Below are 27,736 nucleotides of genomic sequence, written 5' to 3'. Positions count from 1 at the left end.
GTGTACACCTGGTTAAATTTAATCATATAAGTGCTATAAAATCAAAATCCTATTCAACAGAATACAATCGAACAGAATGTCCAACCAGTCAAAGGATCTATTTCGGTGCCGCATTAAATAATCTGAATCTATAAAAGTATATCTCAACAATCTGAGATTTATCTTCAATTCATTCTCTGTCCTTTTCCTTAAGTATGTGTGTCTTGCCAAAAGAGATATTTTTGTAGTAGAGTCCAGTTTTCGATTCGCCAGTGCTGAGTGGTCATCTAAAATATATATTTGTGAAGCATAAGAACATTTTGGTGCTGTAATATGTGACGATTAAGAACTGTTAAATCCTTTTCGGGACATCGACAAAAAAACCTTCAGGATGTGAAAAAACACCGCTGAATTTCAACTCAAAAAGTGACCCCAGGAATACAGACCAACGGAAAAACCTAACCTAACCTAAAATATAAGTGAACTTTGCGGAACAATCGTTCGAATTTGTTATTGATTTTTAATTATTCGCCGGAATATTTACTCCCACACCTTGGCTCCGATTCCAAAATACTGCCGACGTTGGGAGTCACATGTCGCACCTCAAAACAAAATCAAAATAAATTCACACTCAAATCGACGAAGTGAATCAACATCAAATGAATAACTATCGAATTTCCTGAAATTTTACAACATGTCTGATCGTAAAGCGAAACTTAAGTCCGTGGGAAGATCTGCATCGACAGACAGCACAGATTACTCTATTACAATGGGAAAATCCGTACGGGAAAAGCGGAAGAAGCCGAAAGAAAGATGGTTGTTGACTAGGAAAACATGGAGATACATGGCTGATGCTGGGAGGAAGCTGATACCCGACAATGCATCGAACAGACCAGAAGACATTCCAAAAATCGAAGCCTATTTTCAGGAGGTATGTAGAAAAGAACCCAAATTCCTATTATGGAGGAAAAATTCTTACCCAGGGGCTTTAGGTCTCAAGAAGAAAAAGAAAGATTGGAGAAAAGTGCAGAGTTGTCGAAATGCCGTTTCAGCAAACGACGTAGATGCGATTAAACCAGAGAGACCGAAAGATTTGGCAATATACAACATTTCTGGCGGGAGATTTGATATTAGAAAAATGAGGCAAGATTTCATGAACAGTCCTCCATCTCCTTCCAGCCATCTGCCATTCATACCTGAGCAAAAAGTGCCTTCTTCTGAGAGCCTTTCAGAGCAATCAGAGGACATCAGCAAGAATGACGAGAAGCTTATAAACATGTTGGAGAAATTTTTAACTTTAGATGACAAACCTAAAAGTAACCCTAGGTTCCAAGCAGATTTTAACTATCAAGAACTGGTTGAAAAATTACAGAGACATCTAACTCTGGTCAGCAGAAATGTACCATCTTCTAGTTCGAGACTGCACATACGTCCTGGATCAGTGCAGTTTGAAGGAGATCACAGGGAGAAATCGCTTACGGAAACCTTGAGTAGGTATTTCAGTCAAAGCACCAATAGAGACAAAGTAATATCAGACCTATTAACTAATAGGAAAGCCCTTGAAAAACTCTATTTCGAGTTGAGGAAAACCAAAGGGTTCAGAGGAAGATCAGGTGGTTCACCATATTCCTCCACATCTCAGCTGAACGATAGAGATAGATCTTATTCGAGTTCTAACTTGAAACATATTGAGAATAATAGGGAGAAAGAGAGAGAAAGGAGAATTGGAATCACACAACCACCACCTGTTATCGAAATCGTTCAAGAAACCCCAGAAATAAAACAGGTTGATTTGGGCATCCAAACACTACCAATACCTGAAGTCGTGTTGACGAAATGCGAGGAAGAATACAAGAAAGAGTTGGCAGCTAGGAAGGAAGAAGAGAAGACTTTATCCCCGAGAAGTACAACAAGGAGAAGAAGTAGTGTAGATAACGATGACATATCCCAGTCTGTCAGTGACACCATCAAGAGGTATCTGCGTATGGCTCGTAAGAAGAGTGTCGATTCGGACAAGGCCGACAGGTTCAAACGCGTGAATTACGATAGGAACTTGCGGAACATAAAGGCGAAAGGGGAGATCACCAAACCCGGTGATGACGACGGCCTCAGCAAGGGCTGTCAGACGAACGAAGACTGGATTTTGACGTATCGGGATCTCAAGTTTCGCGAAATCTCGGACGATAGTCGCGTGTCCAGCTCGCGGAGTTCCGTAGACGCCGGAGGTGACGACAAGTCGCCAACCACCTCGCCACCCCACACTAAAACCCACCATTCGTTCCTCAGTCACTTTTTGCCCAGTAAAAATCACGATAAACATGAGAAATCTTCTGCCGCAGTGCCAACGGGGGCCAGCGCGATGCAGAAGTCGAAGTCTTCATCGAGTGTGATGCACCACGGCAGCCGGCTGGTGGCCAAGAAGATCTTCAGGACGAGGTCGAAGAGTCAGAGCAGGGCTGCGCAGCCGCACTGCAACTGGATGCCGCAGGTGAGTTCTATTCTTCCTCTGAGAAAATGTTGAGTGGATTGAAGTGGATACTTCAAATTTCATGCATGCATAATTTGTTCTACCTTTTAGACACTTACTGAAAAAGTATGACCCCAACTGGATTCGAACCAGTAATCTTGTTGAGATCGTCGCTTCTTAAAGCTTCTTTGTTGCAAACAAACTCTTGGAACAAGTAATGAAAAATTTACATTTTATTATTCATCTCCATTGAAATTCAAGTCATGTTACCAGTTGTATCAATATATACAGAGTAAGTAAGAAGTAGCTCATTCACTATTCTGTAGAAAAATGCTTGAACTGGTCAATTTCCGATTGCGAAAATTTTCATGTATAATTAAGGGGTTTTTTATTCCTCTACGAGAGGTAGAGAGTAGATGAGTTTTTCCGAAGAAAATCCTTAATTTTTGTAAGAAAATGCTGAAGATGATTCAGTTATTTGGGATTCTATGAACTCTTTCTTATTAGGTGGATGCAATGGTTGAATTTATTGAATTCGAATTTGACAGCTTAGGCTTGTTTTTGATAACATTCCAAAAGCATGCCAGATCTATAGGCAGATTGTCTGTACTTTTGGTGAATCAATAAAAATAATGGATGTCTTCTCTTGTAAGGATCAATGAGTATCAGAAGAACCTCGGGTTTTTCTTGCTGTATCAAGCGTATTGAATATGAAATCCCCGACATATAACTTTCTGAAATATTTGAGCCTCCCACTCACCGTGTCGTTCAGTTGTTGTAAGATCATCACCTTTATTTGCCAATAAGGCTGTTGAAGCTCCATTATAACTGTGGACCAAAGACCTCCACAGTGATTTGTCGAACGAACGTTGTTTTCAGTTATCAATGGCATTAACTGATTTTAGGGATTGATGCAGTATATCCTTAAACCACTCATACTGACCTCCTGGTTTCCAAGCTTCCTCTGTGAATTTGCCATATAGAGCTATTTTGGGTAGTCTTGTGTCTTGCATCCTCAGAATGTGGCCGCTTCAACTGAGTCGGGCCCTAGTTACTTGAGTCTCAATTGTTATACAACTCGAGCGCAGCAAGACTTCTGCATTTGAAACTTTGTGGAACCATCTGATTTGCATTATTTGTTTTAGATGAGGTTGCTGCGTTTGTTCAAGCTGTTTAATGTGTCATCTGTAGGGCGTCCAGCTTTCGGTTCCGTGAAAAAGCGTTGGGGGGACCACTGCTTTGTGAACAGCTATCTTGGTCTTCAGACTGAGGTCGTGATTTTGAAACACTCTGTCCTTTAGCTTCCATATTGCCCGAGGTGCCGAATTGATGCGGTTGTGTATTTTCGTGTCCAGGTTAGCCCTAGTATTTATTAAGCTTCTCAAGTATTTAAACTGCTCGACCTGTCCTATAGTTTCATCCTCCAGACTGATATCTGTTTGAAGGCTTCCTGGCGCACTTACCAGGATTTTGGTTTTCATCAATATTGTTTAAGGCCTAAAACTTCGTATACCTATATGTTTATAGGTGTCCAACATTATCAGTAGATTCTCTGAGCTACTAGCGATAAGTGCGCATTCGTCTGCATATTGATGTTCCGTGATAAACTTTGTACGGGTTTTTGCTCTGAGGCGCTTCAGGTTAAACTTGGCACTGATCTATCAAGTTGTCTACATACGGTCAACCTGCCTGAATAATAAATAATAACAGTGCGCAAGACTGTAGAGAAATGAACAGAATGAAGATTCTACCTGTTGGAGACTGCAGGCTTGGAAAAGGGTCCCTTCAGTTGAAACACCTTGAAATTAAGGTTTAATATCAGTTAGCCCTCTTCTAGCATCTCTATCTATGCGTTATCCAGCTCACATGTTCGCGAGAGCAACGATAGCTTACACGCCTCCACTCCCCTTGATCTTGTGCGGTGGTTAAAGCTCTTGCTCTTCCCATGAATGAATGCAGCAATTCCACGAGTACTAAAGTAATTTCATGCTCTACTGACTACAATTTGCGAAGCCCTGAGACGGTTAACAACTTTATGTTTACTCAGACCTTCATTTAACCAACACAATTACGCTTGAATTTGGAGGCTTTTAAACGCATGTTTAGAATTCGTGACAATTCCCACAATTGGTACCGATAGAAATGAGTTTCTTGTGATTTTTATTAAATTTAGCCATTGAGTTTCATAAGGATCCTATTTTGTATATACCTAAGTGTGTTTGCAAAGTCTTTCAATTTCGAATAATATTCTTGAATGGACTGCGTTAGTGGAACCATACACAGAAATTATTTGCCCTCTGACTCAGACCTTTTGGGGGCATATCTTAAACCGTTCACCGATGAGGAAAAAATATAATAATCATCAATTTAACAACCAATTTCTACTGGGATATCTCGTCCGAATGTCGTTAAAAAAAAGCCGCGAATCTTTGTACTGCCAACGTGAAACAAATAACATTTTCACCTGCTAGAGGTATTTATTAGAGCAATTCAAATGGAAAGGTATTCCTGTTGGCAGAATACAAGTGGCGATGTTTTGGCGCCTCTTCACTGGTCTTTATTCAAGGTTGTTGTTCTAACGGGCTAGAAAATCATGACACTTTCGAAAATATTTCGATGCGGAAAAAATACGGACGTAATACATTCGACCAAAACGTTTTTGAGACATGTTCAAAGTGAGATATTGTAGAAAACGATCTCTAAATTATACTTGTATCAACTTCCATTTTGGAACAGATACTTACACAAACCAAAACATCTTTTTGCTCTATCAAGGAGCTTATTAACAAAAAAGTCAGTTGCTGATTTCATTCCAAGTTGGAGACTCGCACTTGAATATACCTAGGGATAAGTTTGTGTGCATCGCTCTGCAGTCTACAGTGATTCCTGAAATTGGCACTGCAGCTATTTAGAGGGCAGTAATTGACACAAGTAGAATATGTTTTTCTGATTAATTGAATAATTGGGTAAATTTTGTCTGGAAAGAAAAGTTGGGACAAACACAAGCTTGGGTTTTCCGTAATAGATTTAAAGTATCGACGCATTTTCTGAGCCCACTGATGATCTTTGTATTGCGATTTCCCAAGCTTCTAGTTCGAAGAAACATAAAAAGTAGCAGAACAAAAACAATATAATCATTGCGTTTCGCAGAATCTTTGAAGGCAGTTTACGTTTGACCGATATTTTGTAATGCATCCCAATTTCAGGGCAATAAAATTAATCTTTTTTCGTCGCAAATCGGTTTTCGAATGAAACGATGCCATAAAAACGTTATTTCCGAAAATTTCGAAGAGCAATACGGAAGGCGTCAGACTAAATTCGTCAACAAGCACACATAACAATGAGTTACTGCTTGAAATGACGCCAAATTTATTATTTTCCATTCATATCATACTTTGAGATCACCGTTGTTGCGAAATGCTCCACTTGTTTTATGAGAATCGATCTACAATAAGTCATAAAAACGCCGCTAACTATATGCATAAGCTTAAGCTCATCATTTCCAAAATCAACGGTTTAAATAATTCTTTTTCCCTAAATTACAATTGAAGGTTGAGAAAAGATTGTGAGAAATCATTTCGTTATTTAAATGCAAAGATATCTTTGCAACTGTCAAACAATCTCATATAGGTACTATATCGGGGAAAGGCAAAACACCCATTCTGGAAAAAGTCCAGAGAATGTTCTATACTTTCATAAGACTATAATTCGAAGTGTCTATTCTAGTAGTCGGTGAGTTCACGCTTTAAAAAAATTCCTATCTGTTTCAAACTCATCAAAACCTCTTCATAAGAAGAGCGTGTAAGAGTTCAAATAGTTAAACTTTACAGGCTTCGCCTATTCTCAAAACTTTAGGTACAAATATTTGTTTCTTACTCTCAAGCCACATTTTTCATTTATATCTGGATTTTTTCTAGGGCAGCTGCGTATGGACCAGCGTTTCTGGAAGACAAGTTATACTCAGCGATTCGTCTTTGTTACAACTTTCAGAAATCGAGAGAAAAGTTCTGCAAAAAGTTGCTATTGCCAAGTTGCAGGCACTGAACTTAGGTGTCAATATAAAAGTTCCTACAGGTGAGAAAAAAGTTATCAATTCTCGTAGCTCAAGGGACGATTTCATTTCCGGTACTGATTCGAATTTTTTTTTGTTCTGTAGAAACAGCAGCATCGGCTGTACCAAAGAAACGAAGGCCACACCTCCTGAAAAGGAAAGCAATAACTACCTCAATATTCGATTCCAGTCGAAAAGATGGAGATAAGGGTAAGAAAATATTTAAACTTTTTCATTCATTCGCATCATTTTAATTATAACGAAGAACTAAAATGAATAGAAAAGAGTCGTTACTTTTGCTATTCTCAAATCATTTTTTCATCATAGATACAATATTTGGTTGCATTCTGGTAGATCAGAATGAATGGAGAGATATTTGTTATTTTGTTATACTCATGCTTATGTTATTCAGCGACTCAATTCGCTCCTTGAATTCAAAACTGCACAATCTCAATTTTTTTATGATGGATAGTATGGGGAAAAATGTGGAATCAGTCGAAAATTAAAAAAAATAACGAAGCTTTTAATTTGGAAAATTTTTGAGGATTCGAGTGAAACACTCACTGGATATTTCAACGATTTTTTTATGTAGACTGTCGCTCAACAGCACCTTTTTTGGCGCAGTGATAGAACTCGTATTTTATATCGTGACTTTATGTATTATTTATAAGAATGTCATGGTGGCGTTGAATACTTGCAGTATGCATTTCGTTTTTTATTAGACAGAAATGAAATATATAATGGGTGTTCCGAGTGGAGTTGAATCATTGCTCAATTTCTCAAGTTTATTTTTGTTTATGTTTTCAAACATTTTCTTTTTTCATGAATTCCCAAGGAAAACAGACATGGGGAGAAATATGTGAATATTGAAAAGATATGAAATTCGATATGTCAAAATGTAGAGTTCCACTTTTAGATATTTTTGAAAAAAAAGTTATGGCAAATTTTCGAAATCGACAAAATATAAAAATTTGGTTATATCTTCAAGAAAAATGAAGATATCGTCCAACGGTTTCCAGTAATGGACTTTTCTCAAAAATCGAGCCAAGACTCCTCTCAAAGTTTTTCCCTATCTAGTCCAGAAGTACCAGAAACAGCCAAAATCAAAGAATTTGGGATAACCTGCACAAATCCTGACATTTTTCGAAGTGGCGTTAAGTTTTCGGAAATCCAAATGATTTCTTAAATTGAATAGATTTCGATCACAAACTTGCATTTGCGGTGGCCATTGAAGGATGTGATGTAGATATAGTGATACAGAATTTCTTTCCTACAATTTTTAAAATTGCAAATATCGCAATACTTTAGGGCTAACCCTGAATTACAGAAATTGTAGCTTGATAAACAGAGCGTTCTCCAACAAATTTGTTAGTTTTACGGTTCTATGTTACGAGTTCTAGGATTCAGTGTACACATCGAACTATCGTGTTTCTTATATAAATATGAGCGTAAGTTGGATAATAATAGAGTACTGGATCTATTTGTGAAAATGCCGGGTGTCAAGTGCAAAATTCTGTGTCGAAATTTTCAAAGAATCTTTTTTATTGTGACGATGTCTTTCAAACATTTTTGAAGCATTTGCCATTTTTTTGTCAGGACACACAAATTTTTTGATCTGTTTTTTTTTCTATAATGAGTGGTTTATTCCATTAATAGTTTTTATTTGAAATGAACTGAAGAAGACGTTCATTCTCATTCAAAAGGAGGAGAAGCTTAAATCTTGATATGCAAAAAGCAGAAAATATTCAAATCTTATTGATATACTCCACAATAAAAGTGTTGAGCCTTATTCCGGAACCTCATTTTCATGTAGGTTGGTCTGTATCGCGTTTTCTCGTTATGATCTGTGAATTTTCTACAGAACGAACAAAAGACGAACGAATTTACTCCGAGATATATCACGCTGTCGAGTTGATCTCAATGATATGTGGATTTGGTTAAAAAATGATCATTATATCCCCGTCTGATGAAATTTATATTTCCCAGCAACAATTCAGCCAAATTTTCTAACCGTCCAAGTCTCAACAATGCGGGGCAGTATTGTTAACAGATTCGCGACGTCTCCAGCCAAAAATTCGTATTATTCAGTGGGAAAACTTGGCTTCAATAACTGCGATTCCTTTGGAACGAGAAGAATGCGCTAGGAACACTAGAAGACACTTTGCATATTGCACCCTGAAATTCCTCGGTTGTCCAATGTGGGAAATTGAATATTACGGTGTGTAACGGACGTTTATAAACATTTTCATTTACGTAGTTAACTTGTTTTGAACGTGATCCATTAATTTACATCTTGAAAAACAAGGTAACAGTCGTAGAAAAAATAAACTGTACCGCGAGCTAGCACGTGCATCTCAATTTTATTATGAGGCACCTACAAATTTTCTGTTGATCATAATAATAGGCGTAAGGGTTTGAAATATTTCATTTAACCCTCAAACTATTCTCAATCTCAAACACGTTAAGGTAGTTTAACAGTATTCTATATTCTACAAACACATCGACGATTTTATCGTCATAGAGATTCTATGTACAGGGTGGGCAAAATTCGATTCTGGATTGAATGACAACTATGTAACCGTGGCAGCAAGTGCCAAGTTCTCCACCTAGGTTTTCCAAAGATGGATATTGGCCAAAACCACATCCCTCATTCTTCGTTTCTTTTCAAGTTATAAGTAAAAGCTCATTTTTTATGTCTTTAAATTGGTACCTTTACTTCGTACAGTTTCAGTTATATCGAAAAACCAATTTAACATTCTGCAGTCACTTTTTATGCAGAATCTGTCACCGCAGTTATACAGAGTGAGTCTTTTGCTTGTAGATAAATTTTAACAGTAGATTCCTGAAATATAAGCCTACAAGTCAGTGTCAAAGACTCGGCCCCTATTTTTTTACATACTCCAGTTCCAAATTTTTATTGTCCCAAAATATATAATACATCTCTTGTTTCGCATTATTCTTCCAATTTGAATGAATATCATTCGAAACCCTTTCAACTACTGGAGATTCGGGTGACTTGAGTCGATTGTTGAATTCAACTTGTCATATTTTCAAAACGGTGACCTATTTTCATCTGAAAAAGAGGTTCAAATATGCTTTATGACTCAGCATATTGATTAGGATATATGCCATGCTTCAGAATTCGGATATAAATTTTGAAAAAAAATAAAATATACTTGTCCCAAGTCACCCACCGATTTGGGAGGCTCGAGACACAAGTTAAAATCTATTGATTTCTCAACTCTCAAATGAAATAGATGACTTGGGACGGTGTATAGTTTTGAAAGATTAAGATTTGTGATTATATAGTTGAAATTTGATGAGGAAATTAAATGATAAACCCCTATTACAGCGAATGTAAATATATTGCAACTCAAATGTAAAAAAACTAAACAAAACAAGGGAACTTCGATTTCTTTCATTGTTTGGTGATTTCTTTGTGGAAATAACGTAAATAATAATATCCTGCGAAAAATCGGCATATTTACTGCTGCCAATGCGCCGCTTGTATCTATTCTGCATTGCCCCAAGTCATCCTATGAAACAACAAAATAAATGAATGAGATCCGTGTTGCTGTTTGATTCGTAAACAACCTTGTTTCATGACATATCTAATATCCCACGTATCCAGAAAAAAAAACTACACATGCACAATGTGAAACACATGTACAGGACACTAGAAAGAGTAAGGACCATAAAGAAATGCGCTTTTACTCTCCTGAATTCGTTAATTTTACCTGTCAATTCAAATGTTCTAGTCACGGCAAACTCAACTCAACTCAGGAATTAATTGTTAAACTAATCGCAAAGACGCTACACAATCTTATAAGATTGTCCCTTCATTCATAAATGGTAAGAAACAAAGAAATCTGCAAGGGGGTAATTGTCCCAAGTTACAGGACTGTCCCAAGTCACCCGAATCTACCGTATCTATATATCATTATATAAGTATATAGGTGAAATAGTCATATTAAAATTTTCGTTATTTCCTCACTTTCATAGCATCTTTTCGAATGTCAGGAATGAAAGAGGTCTTCAAAGTCTGTCATAACCTGACACAACATAGAACCATAAGGTTCTATACGTATTTTACTATCATCAATGAAAATAAGTTTCCAATTTGTCCTAAACAGTTTTTGAGTTCTTCTATTGAAAAACCAATTCGAGACATTCGTGATGGGGTTTGTGCCATTCATTTTTCCCATAATGTTAGATAGCCGCTATTCAATGCGAATCGAATTTTACTAATTCTGTAAATCATTATTTTTTAACCCCACACATTGGTCACTCAACAAGAAAAATCATCTCGAAAGATGATGATACAGTGGGTGTATTTAGCCAGAAAAATGGCTGAAAGTTTGGCTAATTTCGGAATATGTTTCAAATAGAAAGTGATGTTTGGTTCTCGATGATAAATTTCAATTTCTCGATTGAAAATGTCGAAAGCCCATTTCCATTTCTCAATATTACCTATTTTCTTCCGTATGATCTGCGTATCAGTAATTGAACTTCAAACTGAACACTTCCAGCTGGCCTTTGATCATTAATAACAGCATGGCCATTAGTTTGATTATCGAGTCTCAAGAGAATTTCCTTGGAATCTGAACGTTCGTGAACAAACACACAAATCATGGTTGTCATACGCTGTATGAAAACATCCGGTAGGGCGCAGACAAACAGTCTGAACAAACGTATGTCGACACAGTTTGGCTTCTTTTTCAGTCCTGAAAAATAAACTTGAATAATAATTAGGATTCAACAAATAAATCTGCGATTATTCCAATCCGGATTAGCAAAAATGAAAAACAATCAATTTTCTTGCTTGCAGATGGCAGTGCACCAAGCGGTCTGGTCTTTGGCATTCCCTTGACGCAGTGTGTGGAGAATGACAGAATATCCAGGGCCGCAGCAGGGACTACTCGCTATAAAGGGTGTGATGCTGGGGAAGGTGGGAGACTTGGCAGACGTGGATCAAGAGCCAGTTTCAGCTCTTTGATAGATGCCCATAGAGAAGTGAGTAATAGTTGCATTCCCATCGATCTCCTTTCAATGCAATGGTGCATAGATACATTTGGTAGACAAATATTATAAGGATATGACTATATGGTTGCTGTGGTTGAGAATGTAGACTTATGATTTGGTAGAGTGAGGTTTTCGTTCACCCCATTGAGTTTGGCAGTTTGGTTTAACAAATATACGAGATCTGGGAAGTCGCTTTTCTATGGTTTCTTCTTCCCTTTCTTATCAGCATGTCCCTACCTACACATAAGTCAGCCAATTCCATGTTTTTCCATTTCTACCTGACCATACCAACCCTTATCCAGTTTCGAGGTCTTAATACTATGCCTTTTTATGGTTTACTTCCTTATAATCCTACGAAAAATCATCACTGCATCTGCATTTAATGAAATAAAGGTGCGGTTGTTCTACATAATTTCATCTGAGGCTTTAACAACTTTTGAAAGGAACTGAGAGAGTCAACAGAAAACATTGTTTTCCAATCATATATCAGGCTCTTGGCATAGTCAAACACTCGAGTGAAGTATAGGGTATATCATGAATCTTTTTGGAGAATGATTTCTCTGGTTTTAGAGCAAGGCAACTGCTTCAAATATCGTATAAGGATTCTCTTCAAGACTAATCTAGTACAAAATCTTCTGCCTAAAGAAACAAAGGGAAGGGTAGATGGTCTGAGATTTCGATTTAAGTCAACCTATCCAAACAAAGTCTCAGTAAAAAATCACCTCCTCACCAGTTTCCCTAATTCAGCAAGCAACTAATAGTAGAAACTGACAAATGATGATTATTTAAGAAGGAGGAAAAAACTCCAGATCACATGGTTTGCTCCTTTGCCATACCTAGTGGAGTTCATTAAAACTTTGGTAATGGAGGGCGAGCTTTAGATGGTTTGAAAATAGCTCTGCTGGGAGTCAAAACTTCCACATATTTCTTGAGCTAAGGCACCAATTCAAAAGAGATGCATATTGTTCAAGACCTCTGTACAGATACTCATTCAAACATCTAGGGATCTTCCTAATGAGTTGATTTCTTCCTGAATTTAAGGATACTACCTTACCTGAACGTCTCTAGGAAGTGTGGGATTATTTGGGACAAAAATTATCTGCCAAGGCGAAAAAAAAAACAAACATGTGTACCAAAATTTCTTTCGTACTCTTCCACAATAGATATCGATTGAAATTCAATCTGGGAGGATTCTGTTATAAATTTATACTTACTATGAAAAAGTTATACAGGCTGTTTAACATACCTTTCGAACAAATACAAGATATTCATCTCTGAGTTTTTCGGAGTGAGAAAGGTCCTGTAGGCATTGTCTGGAAATGCTTCATTTCTAATATACAGGCCGACAGGCTTACAATTCTGGTAATCTGAAGAACATTTTGATGTATGTAATAGAATTATTTGTTCGATTTCTCTACCCAAGTACTTTTTTGAATAACAAACGGTCAGAAAATGCCCAATAATAAAACAAAATTTCTCCTTCTTCATCGAAAAATTCGAATTTCGACCAGTCCTGCTCTGGCGGCAAGACATTGGATCAAACATCGCTCACTATATTTAGGAGTATGTGAAGAAATCAAGCGGATATTTCTATTCTGATCTGACACGACGATAAAAGCAATCTTGGCTTCTGATGTTCCTTTTGGTCTTGTATATCCGAAGGAATCGTGCAATGATCCCGAGCCAACTTGGTCAACATTGACGTCAAAGATGTTGCACCAACACTCTGGTGACGTAACTTCGGAATCGAATTGAACAAGATAATTAACAATCACGTTTGGATGTTTGGAGTTAAATATACCGTGGGTACCAGGTGTTTCTGAAACGCGATACTTTAAAAGCTACCGGAGCAATTGGCAGAAGTTGCACTTGAATTGTTGAAAGGGTACAATTGAACGTATAATAGTTATCACTAATACAAGTGCAGAAGGCACACTGATACGGGTCCAATACTCGAAAACGAGCCACGCAAAATTGTGCTCTGGAAGAGAACATCAAGCTGACTCATATTTTTGCCTATTCCTCATCAACACTCTTCCATTTCTTGCACACTCCGGGTATTAGAGTCATTCGGGGTAACTGAGCGCAGAGGGTAAGTGTGCGCAGTGCGTATATCTCGACCGTAGATAGAGGAAGGGGAAGATAACGTAAACAACAAGAAAAGTGTGTCCAACATCTCTATGTTTTTGTTGACATTTACTGTGCATATACTCCATGTTTGTTTACGTTTACCCCAATATTTGAATGTTAATTAGCGTATTTGTGTTTGTTGTAATAGTGTTTCGTTCGTTTTGAGACTTGAGTATCAAGAATTTCGTTGTCGGCATGCCAGGAGATTGTGTAATTTGTGGAAAATATGCCGAAAAAGATGAATTCGGATTGGGGTAAACGTAAACAAAAACAAGTTGATGTTGCACACAGAGAGCTCTCCTTCGTAGCTGCGCAATGCGGTATCTTCTCTTTCTTCTATCTACGATCTCAACTATGCAATGTACGAAAGAGGAGTTCATTTGGGTGAAGCAAGGGCGCAGAATCGCCAAATTAGTTTTTCATAGGAGTGCGCCGTGCGACGTTTCGTTAACTTTTTATTTGCAATAAATCAAATTCACTAGTTTTCTTGTTAATTTTTAGCATCTCTGCAAATTCTGCCAGGTCCAAGTTCCGCGTCCGACAGTGTTAAACAATATTTTATTCGATCATGTGCACATTAATCTAAATATATAATAAAAAATTTTATGTTCTCTTAGCTGCTCAACTCTATAAGAACGTCAATTCAAATTTTGGGTTACTGGGGAAAGTGTGCGCGGGTAAGTGTGCGCATAGATTCGTTATATGGGCATTAGTTCAGTGAGGACTAAATTATGACAATGTTGATTTTCTTGGTTAAGACTCGATCAATATTGTAATATTTGTTCAGAAAAATAGGAAGAGCCACCAACAGGGGAATGAATCAAGTGTTGTGTTCACCAAGAATTGTGGCACGAACAATAATGCAGTGCTTGTAAAAAGGCGCTTCTGTATTGACAATAAAAAGCATTTCTCTAATATTGTAACATTTTGATGACATTATTTTGTAATTCGTTTTGATTGTGTGGTTCACTAAGCACTGCGTTCACTAACCCCGTGAGGGTGCGAACACTTACCCGCAATACGGGGCATGTGAACGCACTCCGACTTTCACTATTAAATTTTTTTTGCGAAAAAAAAACGTTTTTGTTTATTTGCTTTTTGATGTTTTTTATAGATTAGAAAATTCTCTGTCTTATGAATATGTTTTAATTTTCCTAGCTTCAACAGGGTATGGCTTGTCTAAGTCAAAAGTGCGCACAGTTGCCCTGAATGACTCTATAAGCTATCAGGGCAAGATCTTTCACAAACCGAATGGTCGAAGGGCATAGCTGCAACACCTAATTGATTTTTGCGAAGCATCAATCTAAATTTTCAGAGTTTCTTACTGATCTAGAGGTATAAAATACAAATCTGGCGTAATCCAGAATTTCAACACTGAAGATGTTGTTTTCTGAGGTCTACATTCGAGTTTTTTAGCGTCTCTCGTTATTATATCTCTTTGATCGCACCTGCTGTTTATAGAGCACCACGCGAAATGTGTCAGACCGATTTCGAAATTTCCGTCGCCTGAATTTTGGACGGGATGAAAAATAAAAGATAATTAAATTCGAATCAGAAACTGATGTGCCACAATTTTTTTTTTTTTTTTGATGCAGGTGCTTCGGTGCGAGACATTTTATTTTTGAATTCATCTGAGGCTCTCTGTGATGGCTGGCAAGCATAAAATTGATACATGATGTAGTATTTTCGTCATCTGTGTAATTATTTATTTGGCTCATCACCGACGGACGTAGTCGGCACAGTTTTAACGTATTTTCAAAGTGTTTACGTCCTTATTGCAGACTTTAATAGAGAAAGTTTAACCAGTAAAAGCTAGTTCGAAATTGTAAAACAACAATGACCAATTGAATACGGAAAGTCAAAGATTAGATTCAAAAAGGGTGCTAAGGTGTCATTGGAGCCAAACAAATATATATAAATAACTTGAATATATCGAGGGAGAAGTTTGAAACAAAAAAACTGTACTGATGAGGGTCCAAAGCCCAAAACCCTTGTCTACAGTTAATATTTTTCACAGGGTTACATCCGTTGAATAACTGGAATATATTGAATTCACCCTTATCGTTCAATCTTTGCCAGTCTTGAAAATATGAACCCTCTATTTGGGATATTCCATATTAGTTTTTTTTCGAGTAACTTATACCTCAAGAAGCTATTTCATTTGAACCCAAAAAACTCTTCTTCCCATTTTTTGAATTGGTCCTTCAACTTGCACGTCCCTACTTAACCTAGGATATGAACTCATTGAAGTGCGTGAGGTGGCCATGGTTGATATAAATAGATGCGATATTATCTTCAGATTTTTATCTGTATCGAATGTTTTTCGGAAAAATATCGTATTTTCAGTGGTTATAACAATGCGTCCTCTGTTTTCAAAGGTAAATACAAATTTCGAAAATAACTTGGTGAATTTGTAACCGTGACCTTATTTGAAGAAATCGTTGACAGTCATTGGTCAAGGCTAAGTCTCTGATTGCTTAAAAAAAGACGTTGCTCATAACTCAGAGCAAATTAAATGAAGCGTTCCGACGCCTTTAACTCACCACAACGCCAAGGTAAATAAAATTTAGTTTACCTTGCAATGGATGAGGTAATATACAATCGTCGTATTTTTAACTGTTTTTCACTATCTCGTACACTTTCTCGTGACTTGTTTGTTACTAATAATGGCTTGCCGACATAGCTCAATGCCCCATTGTTTCAGGGCATTGAGCGTAAGAAAGAATTCCATAGTTTTGATTGAACGCTTCTTCTGCTATCCATAAGATTGGTTTTTCAGATGCTAAAAATCTGGATTTATTTTGAATGAAGAGCATAATAATTCCGACCAAAATGTCCTCTGCTCATAACTGCATTCAATAATGTTTTTATGGAAGTCAAGCAGCGTTGGATGGGATCAATACATGGATGAGTGACCGCTTTGGTTATGAGTTCATTTCATTGAATATATTCTTCGAAGTATCTGATTTATTTCCTCCACAATTTCGTTATAACTCCATGTGACAATATGACAGAATATGGATTCGAAATGAGGAGTTTCTAGGTTCACAACAGATACCAGAAACTAAACTTAATATAGAGAAAAATAATAAAATTAACACACTACTGGGGTGGCTAAATGTTTATCCGTAGTTATAGTGACAATCAGTCTCCTTCTGCAATAAATATTCTCCTAAAAAAAATGACGATTCCATATAATATCTGTTGGTACATTGACCTACCAACACAGATCATTTCTGTCTGTACATCAGTGTTTTATTTTAGCTGCCACAGCTTCAAATATCAGTGGGAAATCTAATTTTATTTATATAAACTGCCCAGAGTGCAATTATCTGAAGAAAATTTCACTTTTCCTTCGTTATGCCGAATGTGTGCTAGACAAGAATGGCCTGAAAGTGGCGATTATGAGATCATCATCTTATGGTGATTGCTCTCGAGCTCGAGGAATTGAGTGGCTGCGTGGTGGCGGGCTTGCCAACCGTCTAAAGTTAGACTAGCCGATCTATTTTAAAACTGACGCGCCAGGCATACCTACAACGCTATAAGTCAGCTGTTCAGTTACCAATTTCGAGTGCACAAGTGGGGATTTTATGTTTTTCATGTTACACTAGTAAAATTTGATTGATATAGTAGAAGTGCACGAATTTTAATTGACTACTGAGGACGGATAACGATATAGCAACTTTTCCCTGATGCTTCATGATATTTGAAATGAGACTAAAATTGCCTCAAGGGCTATATCCCTCCTCTCATGGTCTTTGATCTAACCAAATTGTCAAAAACGTTGGACAGAGTAATCCAAAATGAAAAAAAAAACACGGTTTCTGTGGGTTTCTATGATATTCATTTTGCTCAGGAACCCCTGATATGTTTACCGGTTAAAATCCTTCAGAAACAGAACCTTATATCAGTTCAATGCGCTGTTTAGAGAATATTGAGCATATTCTCTCTTTCAAGTCCCCATGCCCCCCCCACTGGACGCCCTTGTTATACACCAACTGTTATTTTTTCCTTGATGTACCTAATAAAAATGAATTACTTTAATATTCAGCACTTTATATCGAAAATTTCCCGCAGGGTAGTTCCTGCGAAAGCCTAATGGGACAAGAAAGAATGGCAGGTAGTGTTCCAGGACTCTTGGATAAAATCTCCTGCAGTTCGACCGCAGATCTACCAGACAGGATGGCCGCAGAAGGTGAGGAACTCACCATTCCCCAGATACTCACAGCTTGTATCAAGCACATCGAGAAGAATGGGCTACATACTTTAGGTATCTTCAGAGTCAGCACCTCTAAGAAACGAATAAGAGAGGTGAGATAAGAAAGCTGTCCTAGTATTTTGTTGGTACTAACGCGTAACAAATTTTAGTTGAGAGAAAGTTTCGATTCTGGGAGAGAAACAACGCTGGACCAAGACCAGTGTCCGCACGACGTTGCAACGTTGCTGAAGGAGTACCTGAGGGAGTTGCCTGATCCATTGCTGTGTAGAGACCTCTACCATGCCTTCGTCCAAACCCAAAGTGAGTTCTCCATAACGACATGAATAAAATAATGACTGTAACATAATGATTTAAAGTGTTTCAAACAAGCAATATTTCCAGGGATACGAAATAGAAGGCTGCAGTTTGAGGCTCTCCAACATCTCATTCAAATACTTCCTTCTGCGAACAGAGACACTCTCCACGCTCTCCTCAATTTTCTGTCCTTGGTTGCTCAGAATTCTACAGACACTACGGATGAATTAGGTGAGTTGATTTGCCTTTTCGATGATTCGTTCACACTGAGCCTGAATAACACTTTCAAATCATGCAGTTCAGGGAAAACATGAGGATGTATCAAGGATGTACTCTTTCGTCGATACTGCTGGTTTTGTATGACTAAAATTTCACAATACTTTCAAAGTTTTCCAAATATTTCAACCCTCACTAATCCAAATCGATCTTATAGAATTCACAACGATTTCAACTTAGTTTATTTCTAAGAATCTAAACATATTCCATCGAGTACAATCAACGATATGATACGAACGGTTTTATGATATGCCGCTGCTCCTATGGAAATGGCCCTTCACGGTCTACCAATTTCGACGGACTGGCGTAGCATAAAATCGGGCTTAATATGAAGTTCTCCTGGTAGAATAAGGGGGCGAACACCGCATTAATCCACATAACATTCCAGTAAAATGAATCTGCTGGAGTTTGTTAGGGAAATCTACATTTCTCGCATGAGAGATTGTTCGTTGCCTTGAATTTAGCGCAACTCACATTTCGAGCATTCTTTATCAATTTGTTTTTCAACTTGCCATGGAAAGTGATGCTCGTAATTGACCAATTCATATTGAGACAGAAAAAAAACTTGAAAATAAAACTTGTTTTTCGTAGGAGAATTGGTGCAAGGGAACAAAATGGATTCCAACAATCTAGCTACTGTTTTCGCTCCAAACATACTCCACTGCATCAAAGCGAATAGTTCTAAAGATACAGCGGATAGAGCTGAAGATCGTATTGATATCATCAATGTCGTACGAACCCTAATAGACCACCACGATGATCTGTTCAGAGTATCTGCAGAACTTCTGGATGAAGTTTACGTTCACATGATGGACAGCCATCCAGAGGCACTAGATGAGCTCTTGAGTAAGCGTGACATCACAACAGGAGCCGAAGAGTAAGTTCAAGCTTCCTAGCCTCTGTCACTTGCATCTCAATCATCCAAAACTCAGAAATTGATTTCCTCACAAACTGACGTTATTTTTCAGGTCACAAGAGGAACTGGATAGTGAAAGCTACTCAGCGCCTTGGTCTCCTACTCTACCTGGATGTGATATGTCTGTTGAGACAATGATCCAGAGTTCCGAAGAACTTCCTAACACCCCTACTGAGAAAAAGAGGATGTGGTCTAGGGAAGAATGTCTTCATGAAGCAGCAGCCACAGGAGGACCTAACATTAGCATGAGAATAAGGTGAATATACTGTCAAAACTGTCTGATGATCACATACCTGAATTCTCGGCTAGGTACTTATGATGTTCCTTCTTGTTTCAAGGCACAAAGATAAAATTCGTGAGAGAAGCCAGAGGAGGAAACGAGAAGAATCTGCTTCACGCAAGCGCAGCAGTGATGACTCAGGAATCGGAGGTTTTTCTTCGGCAATCAACATAATCTCAAAACTTAGAGGGCAGAGAGAGGAAGACTATCAGTACGGCAAAAACAGGAGCTCATCTTTGGAAAGCTCCAGTTCAACGCATACTGATGCCGATTTCCATAGGGTACAGAATATACCTGGAGGTATTTTGGAAAGGCGAAAATCTTCTCCGTTCGTTATGGACAATGCAGGAGTTATAACTGCTAGTTTGACTATTCCAGTTCAGACTCAAGCCAGTCAAGGTGAGAAATCAGTAGGGGAGACTGGGGAGGGTTGATACGTTTTTTGGAAATTTTATTTTGGAAACTGAATTATATGAAGAAACAGGACTTTTCTTATATTATATAATTCTACATCATCTCTATATTACTTCGATATTAGTTGTGAAATACCATCATCAAGATATTAACCCTTCAGGTCTGAGCTACAATTTCGACGATGACATTCCCTTCATAGAAGATGCAGATAACGGAAGACAACAACTCACTATAGGAGTGATTAAAACCCCAACTGTACCTCCAAGAAGACGACAAAGGTCTATAAGTGGGAGCGACTCTTCAGTAGGTTCAACAATCCAACCAATAACAGGATGTATCTCATTGGTATGTTGAAAATATTTATTCTCATTTCAAAGCACACCTTCAAATAACCTTCCATTCACTTGTTCCAACTCAACCCCAATTTTCGAGATGCCTTTTGAGTTTTTTTTCTCCAACACTTTGAGAGAAAAATTTTCGCAATTCAAAACTTGCCTTTAGATATTCTGAGCTGGAACTTTCATGTTATTTCAGGTGCAAAGCACTGACTCAGCAGTAGGATCGCCAGTGAATTACTCCAGCCCTATCCAGAACACGCCAACAAGCTTCTCCAGCAGTATAGCGGACGCTGGAATGTTCAGCTCACCTCCTTCTTGGACCTCCTCACCGCCGACCTCACCAGATAGTGCCCACACTTCAGTGAACTACATACCAGATGACAATCAAGTACCAAAAACTAGAACACACAGGATAGTGAGCAAAGACTCGCCCACTCTGCAGAAAGTTACGTTTATACCCATCCAGGAAGTGCAGAAAACCAAATTGCAAGAAATAAGAAGCTCAGAGTTGGGAGGCAATCAAATTTTTTCAAGGGATAATCAAGACTTGGGAAGTACATCGAGGAATGTCAAGGATTGTATGAGGACAACGAGAGACGTACAAGATTCTGCGTGTTCTTCGAGAGATAACCAAGAAATACAACGGATACAGGGTAGCTTAACGAAGGAGTTCGTCCAGAAGACAGTTCAGATTTCGAGTGATATCTGTAAAAGCACCAGTTCTCCAGCATTCGACCCTAGAGAGTCTAGAGAACCAAGGTACACGCCCAGCATATCGAACATTGGAAACGCCGTGCTCAAATCTAAAACGGCGGACTTTGAAAAAATCGCCAAAACTGAAGCTAAGCCAACTAAAATCGTCACCACAACCACCACTACGTCTCTGGCAGAGAAGAAAAAATATACCAAGAGGAGATACACAGATACTAGGCATCCCACTAGGCATATACCAGATTCAGAATCTTTAGAATTCTCGAATTCCAAACAAGAGGACAGAAATAGTTCTCAGTCTAGTCAGCAGGTTTATAAAAGGAGAGAACTGATCTCCAGTGTACAAACAAAATGAATTTTCAATGAGAATATATCATCGTGTTCGGACACTTATCGGAAAACAATTGTAAATCTAGTCGTAATATATAAATTCACAATTATTTTTAAGTTATGCGTGTTTAATTTAGGTGTGTTGATGTATATAAATTCTGAACAATTGAAATCGAATCTAAATAAAACATTGTATAGGACCGTATTTGATTCATTCCTAATTTTTCAAAAGACCAAACATTTTATTTTATAAATGTGATATATGAAGGATGAGGATGAGACAGGAATATTTTATATACGTAATCTGAGATAAATGGTCCTAAAAGTTCGAGTGCTTTCAGCTACGTAACTTAGATCGATGAATTTGGGCTAATTTTTGAATGAAATAACGGATGAGAAGGATGTATTTTATATGATTTGAGAGTATCACAATAAAAGGTACAATAAAATTGGAGAATAAATACAGCTAATTATCTCTAACAGTTCATGGTACCTAAGTGACTATCTGCTTTGTGATTATCAAGTATATACAAAAATAACAGATCATTTCTTTAGTTGTTTTCAAATAAAGATAATAAAAATCTTTCACAGAAATCAACTATTAAACAATATACAATAATAAATATATATTGGGAATTTCATCCTTTATTCAACACAAAATAGTGCACAACATCAAAGTCGTAATGTTTTCACGATACAGGGATAATTCATATCCACTTTCAAATATGTCAAATCGAAAAAGTAAATACAAACAAACATGAAACATAATGGATTCTTGTGTGGCACTCAGCTTCGTTTTCATTTTCAATAAATGGTCTTGCGATAGTCTTCACGACGTGCAGTACTTCAAAAACAACAGCAATGGTCAACATAAATAAAGATGACACTCTTAGAGTGACAAATAAAATATATAAATATGAAAAAACATAAAACATCAAACGCAGGAGCGTTTACAATTTCGCATGGACGGAATAATTTCTATTTAAAGCACCAATGATGATAACCTCCAGAGTATCATTTTTCTCGAACGATTATTATGTATGATCTGAGATTAAATCATAGAAAGTCATTTGAACATTTTGCATTCAGCAAAGATCCTCGTAACCACAGAACACTTCTTCTGGGAGTCTAACAGCACATTTCACAAAACCATCGTCCCTTACTGCGACTACACTTCTGTACTTTGTGTCTGTATCCTTACTTTCTTCATGCTTCCGTTTCTTCCCATCGTCGGTGATGTTCCAGAGAATCCTGGATTCTGTATGCCGAGTCCACCCTCTTGCTTGGGCCTCGGTTTCTTCAGACTTGACCTCAAAGGTGAACGTGTTATGGAAGATCCAACGGTAGAGCCGTTAGTTGAACCCAATGTTGTGGACGTCGTGTTCATAGAGGCCATACTGCCGTTCGAAGCTGCTGTGTATGGTTTGCCGCTGGCATCAGTCATGGAGATTCCTCCACCTGAAAAAATACATTGATCTTCGTGAAATAAATTGACTAAGTAGTGGATGAAGGATGAGCTTTTCATCCTTGTCGTCCGTGGAAGGCTTTGGAAATTTACCAAGAAAGCAACAAAATACTCAGGACCGTTTATGGTTTGTAAATAACAGAATTTTTCAGATAGGAATTACAATACTGAAAATTTGATGTGTATCTACTTCAATTTTTGAGCAGTGTATAGAAAATATCATACGCATTACCTCTAACATAGAAGGTAATGTACGAAAGAGCACAAGAGTTCATTGCAAATTCGGAATCCGAAAGGAGGGATTTTGGGCGCAGTTTTCTTCATTAAGTTTCCCTAGAAGGTTATAAATCTCCCAGCTCATCCCCTTAATAACTACATCTTCTGCCTTAATTAGCTATCTCTACTCTATGTCGATTATGTAGATCATATTCATCGAGTAAGAAATGGCAGTTACGAATCTAATTTGAATTTTGGCGTGCTGATCTTACAAGGATCACTGCTATTATAATCATATTTGGTTTAAGAAATGTTCCTGCCAGAGAGATATGAATATCATCTGCATAAATGAGAATGGGAGTGCTCCTGCTGGAACTTTGGAGAGTTCAGGAAATGCATCATGATTCGAGGAGAGATATGAGGCAGATTTTGGGAAAGGTACCGAGAGTAAAAGAAATGACAAAAAAGTTTTATTCCGATGAATTTGGTTGAGATAATCACTGTATCGGTGTCTTGCTTTTATAGGCATTGGAAAATAATTCTACTTAGGCGTTTCTTCTGAAATTTCCAGTCATCAAGTGGAATAATGAATGAACGTTAAATGAGTGTTTTTAGAGCTCTCTAATTCATTAACCGTTTTTCAATAATTTCAATTCAGTTAAGCTCAATCAATTAAAACGAAGAATTCCTGATCGTTTTTTATTATTATTAATCGTTGGGGTAGATCGTTTTGTGTAGATCGTTTATCAAGTACAAAAGATGCTGGAAAAATAGAAGTATAAAAGATGCTGGAAGAACAGAACTGGAATTGCTCTTACCTTGATTGAATTCTTTCTCGTAATTCAGGGATGTGAATAATCATAACAGTGGAAACGTTTATTCCCTCAAACTATACGTATAAATTTTGAATCGTACGAAAAATAATCAAAACAATTCTTCTCTTTGCAAAAGTATAAAAAAAATCGATAAAGGTGTGAGGCAGAATTCACAGAAGAACTAAAATAGATAATTTTTCGAAAAACTAAAAAGATCAAAACAATCTTCAATCGAGTCCAACTTCCAAATGTTGAAGATGATGAGAACCTTTCATCCCCTAAATGGAGTACTCACCATTAGATCCCCTTTCTCTGAAACCTGGATTGCCATAGGTTGTGGCTTGTGTAGGCATTGGAGTTTCTGTTGGATCACCTCCTCTTCGTTTTGCAAAGAGCATATCATATATGGACATTCCAAACAACACTGAGTCCAGTACAATCAGAAGAATCTGAAAATTGGATTGATAATAACTTGAAAATGCCTTCTTACTTCCCTCTAAATATTGATATCATAGAGTGGAAGTCTGAAGTTACATCTGGCAATTTGTTCAAAAACCACAAGGACTGGCGCAAAAATATTTGAGGCAGAAATATTTGCAATCAAACTAATAATGCAAAAATAAGGGTAAATGAACCCATAAAGAAAATATCATAAGTACAGAATAGCACAATAGATTTTAAGGTCGCAGTGCAACGAAACCTTTAAAATCTACAATATATCATGAGGAAGCGGAAATCAACTCAGAGAATTCTTCGCCTATTTATCAATATATTTATCTTGTGAAATGAAAATAATATAAGAAATCTTGCAAGTTGAAAGTGAAATTACACAACATTCATCATACTGTAAAATATTCAGTGCAGATGAATATTGCAAATATTCTCTGAATAACTGCTTATCGCCAATTTTGCACATCAACTGCACAATAATTGTATTCACATAAGGTCAATGTTCCATATAATGGGCTCATTTCCTTTTATATTCAATAGTAATAATGAAAACATCGGAAAACCTATGAACTCGCTTTTGGCTGGACAATTTTGCGATCTTTTTTTGTACAAATTAAATTTAGTTTAGAAAAATTGTTATTGCATATACTACAATACAAAAATTTGAAAATGACTGGAATCGTAAGGAGAAAAATATTTATCAAGCCTCAAGAAAAAATATTTTGGAATCTCTAGATAGAAATATATACTCGTGCTGAGTTTTTGTGAAATCTTCCTTGCATATAATTTTAATTATAAAAATTATAGGAGAGGGTAATTTTTTTATGGGGATTCTGAAAAGCCGTTTCAAGAATTACGTTTCCTCTATTTGCTTTCTGCAAATAATTGAAATGAATATTGAATGGGTCTAAAATGAAATTTTCCGGATTCATTTTTTTTTTCGTCAGATCAAAAATCCGTTGTTCTTTCATGAATTCTTCAATAGTTCTCATGAATGGCTGATGAAACTCGAACTTCCCCTTCTGGAACAACGTCTTCCACGAGCAGAAATCAATTTACCCCGATTCTTCAACCCCACATCGAGAGGAAATCGCTTATCGCGATAAGGAGTTTCTGATTGAACAAATTTTGTGGTCACGATGGCCGTCATTTCTGGGAATACGGACTGCAACTCCAGACTCATGAATAATTCATTCCGTATAGAATGACTCCGTATTTTTAGGAAGACCGTCGCACTCGCAATTCATTTCCTCCGAAATCGAATACGAGGTTTTGATACCAGTGGGAATTTTTGTTTTGCATTTGCGTTCGAACCATGAGATCCTATGGTTATGCATGTGACCCATTTTTGATGTTAACCCACTTATGATGTAAAGGATTTTTTCAAATAGATAGAGCAGTGAGGCAGGATATCATTGAAAAGAAAATAAAATGACTCTACCCAAATTTGATAGAATCTATGAATAAAGTCACAATTAAGATGCAGACGATATTTGTTTTGATGACCAATACGTAGGGAGAGTCTTGTAGTCTCAACAGTAGATTCATGAGGCCAAGAGAAACACTTTTTTCCTTCACCATTTTTTTCGATTCGGCCTAGATCAAAAGATATAACCATTTTTAGTTTGCAAAATGAGCTACGCCACCCCTTGTCAGGTGTTTTTTGACCCAGGTGCTAGCGACAGTTTACGGCCAGGAAACAAAATTCTTCGTCTGTCCATCACAACAATAATAATAGTATCATCGACGTGCTCTCCAGAAGTTTCAAAAACCCGAAGTAATCCTCTAATATACACTGCGCAAAAAAAATTAACGAACATTCTGAAAATCTCAATTTTAATGAAAGTTAACTCTACATTGACTTTATAACTTATTTTTTATGTTCTCTCTGGAAGGTTTTGAACGAAACAAGACACATTAAATGGAAGAAAAATTCAGGATTTCACCGAATCTTATGTGAAAGAAGAGAAATGAACAATTTTCAAAATACTGAAATGCTGATAAGTGATTTAATACTTGGTATTTCCACCCCTTGCGTTAATTACAGCTCGGCAACGTCGGTTCGTACTCAAAATGAGTGATCTTAAAATGTTCTGATCTAATCCTTCCCAGATTTCTCCGAGTTGGATTCCTAAGTCATCAAGAATACCTGCTCAATCGGATTGAGATCTGGACTTCTTGCTGGCCATTCCATTCGAGAGACTTCAACCTCTTCAAGGTACTCCTGAACGATGCGCGCACGATGAGGTCTGGCATTATCGTCCATAAAAATGAAATTTTCACCAATGTATGGGGCAAATGGCACTACATGCTCTTCAAGAATGTTCCTTATATACTTATCAGCATTCATAGCTCCATTATCAACGACCACTAGGTCTGTGCGAGCAGTCAAAGATATTCCACCCCATACCATAATCGATCCTCCCCCGAAACCAGTAGTATTCAAGAAATTGCACTGAGCATATCTTTCATGTGGACGTCTGTATACAAGGGAACGTCGATCACAATGGTAGAGGCAGAATCTAGACTCATCTGTGAAGAGAACTCTTTCCCAATCAGCCTCTACCCAATGGATATGCTCTCTCGCAAAATCCAAACGCGCCCTTCGATGGGCTGGGGTAAGAGCTGGGCCTCTTGCCGCGACACGAGGCCTTCTCTGAGGCGATTTCTTATTGTCTGAGTGCTAATTTGCACCTCATGAGTTTGCTCAAGCTGAATTTGAAGGAGGCGAGCGGTTGCAAACCGTTGTCTCAACGAAGAAACTCTCAAGTAACGTTCTTGAATGTCAGTTGTTACCCGTGGTCTACACTGTCCTGGTCTTCAGACATTCATACCTGTCTCCCTGAATCGCTGCAACATTCTGGACACACTTGTTTGGGAAACTCCAAACCTTTCTGCAATTCTTGTGTATGTCCACCCTTCTTCTCGCAAAACTACCGCTTGGGCACATTCCTCTTGGGTCAAATTGCGTGTTTCGCGTTGCATAGCGATCTAGTGTAGAAAATCAAACGAAAGAAAAACTATTGATCACTAGGATTGATCGAGAACAAGTGATTTTAGAATGGAGCCAATACATTCAAAATCTGATAATATAATCTTTTCTTATTCCTGCTGGGAAAAAACATCTGTATTGAAGAAAACCGTTGAAAGTGGATAACATATACATGCATAATTCTGATAAAAATAATTATCATTGAGAACACCTTCAGTTGTAGAATAAATTTGAGATTTCCATAATGAGCGTTTATTTTTTTTGCGCAGTGTATTTAATGATTTTTTTTCGCTGTTTATTTCAACTCGTACAAGAGTTACCATATATATTCAAACATAACCCATTCAAACTTTCATCTGCATAAATAAAAT

At 37.4% G+C, this 27,736-nt stretch overlaps 2 protein-coding genes across 4 annotated transcripts in view; one reads left to right on the top strand and one right to left on the bottom strand.

The window, feature by feature from the left end:
- The first annotated feature begins 228 nt into the window (after nucleotides 1–228).
- LOC123309170 lies at nucleotides 229–21,627 on the top strand. Its single transcript, XM_044892138.1, has 12 exons — nucleotides 229–2,467; nucleotides 6,364–6,520; nucleotides 6,603–6,707; nucleotides 11,326–11,510; nucleotides 17,727–17,960; nucleotides 18,018–18,168; nucleotides 18,250–18,393; nucleotides 19,030–19,315; nucleotides 19,407–19,610; nucleotides 19,693–20,033; nucleotides 20,209–20,393; nucleotides 20,583–21,627. The coding sequence occupies exons 1-12, from the start codon at nucleotides 674–676 to the stop codon at nucleotides 21,450–21,452; spliced, it is 4,656 nt and encodes a 1,551-aa protein (XP_044748073.1). The 5' UTR covers nucleotides 229–673; the 3' UTR covers nucleotides 21,453–21,627.
- Nucleotides 21,628–21,820: 193 nt separating this feature from the next.
- The window catches only part of LOC123309173, a 41,777-nt gene continuing 35,861 nt past the window's right edge, over nucleotides 21,821–27,736 (bottom strand). For all 3 annotated transcript variants that reach the window (XM_044892140.1, XM_044892141.1, XM_044892142.1), the window contains exons 5-6: nucleotides 24,219–24,372; nucleotides 21,821–22,885 (exon numbers count right to left, since the gene is read on the bottom strand). In XM_044892140.1, the coding sequence (XP_044748075.1) occupies nucleotides 22,596–22,885; nucleotides 24,219–24,372 (444 nt within the window). In that variant the 3' untranslated portion in view covers nucleotides 21,821–22,595. The remainder of the gene's footprint in view (nucleotides 22,886–24,218; nucleotides 24,373–27,736) is intronic.

Source organism: Coccinella septempunctata, chromosome 3 (assembly GCF_907165205.1).
Source record: "Coccinella septempunctata chromosome 3, icCocSept1.1, whole genome shotgun sequence".
Taxonomy (NCBI): Eukaryota; Metazoa; Arthropoda; class Insecta; order Coleoptera; family Coccinellidae; genus Coccinella; species Coccinella septempunctata.
Note: the sequence above shows the minus strand (reverse complement) of the source record. Positions and strands in the feature narration are given on the sequence as shown.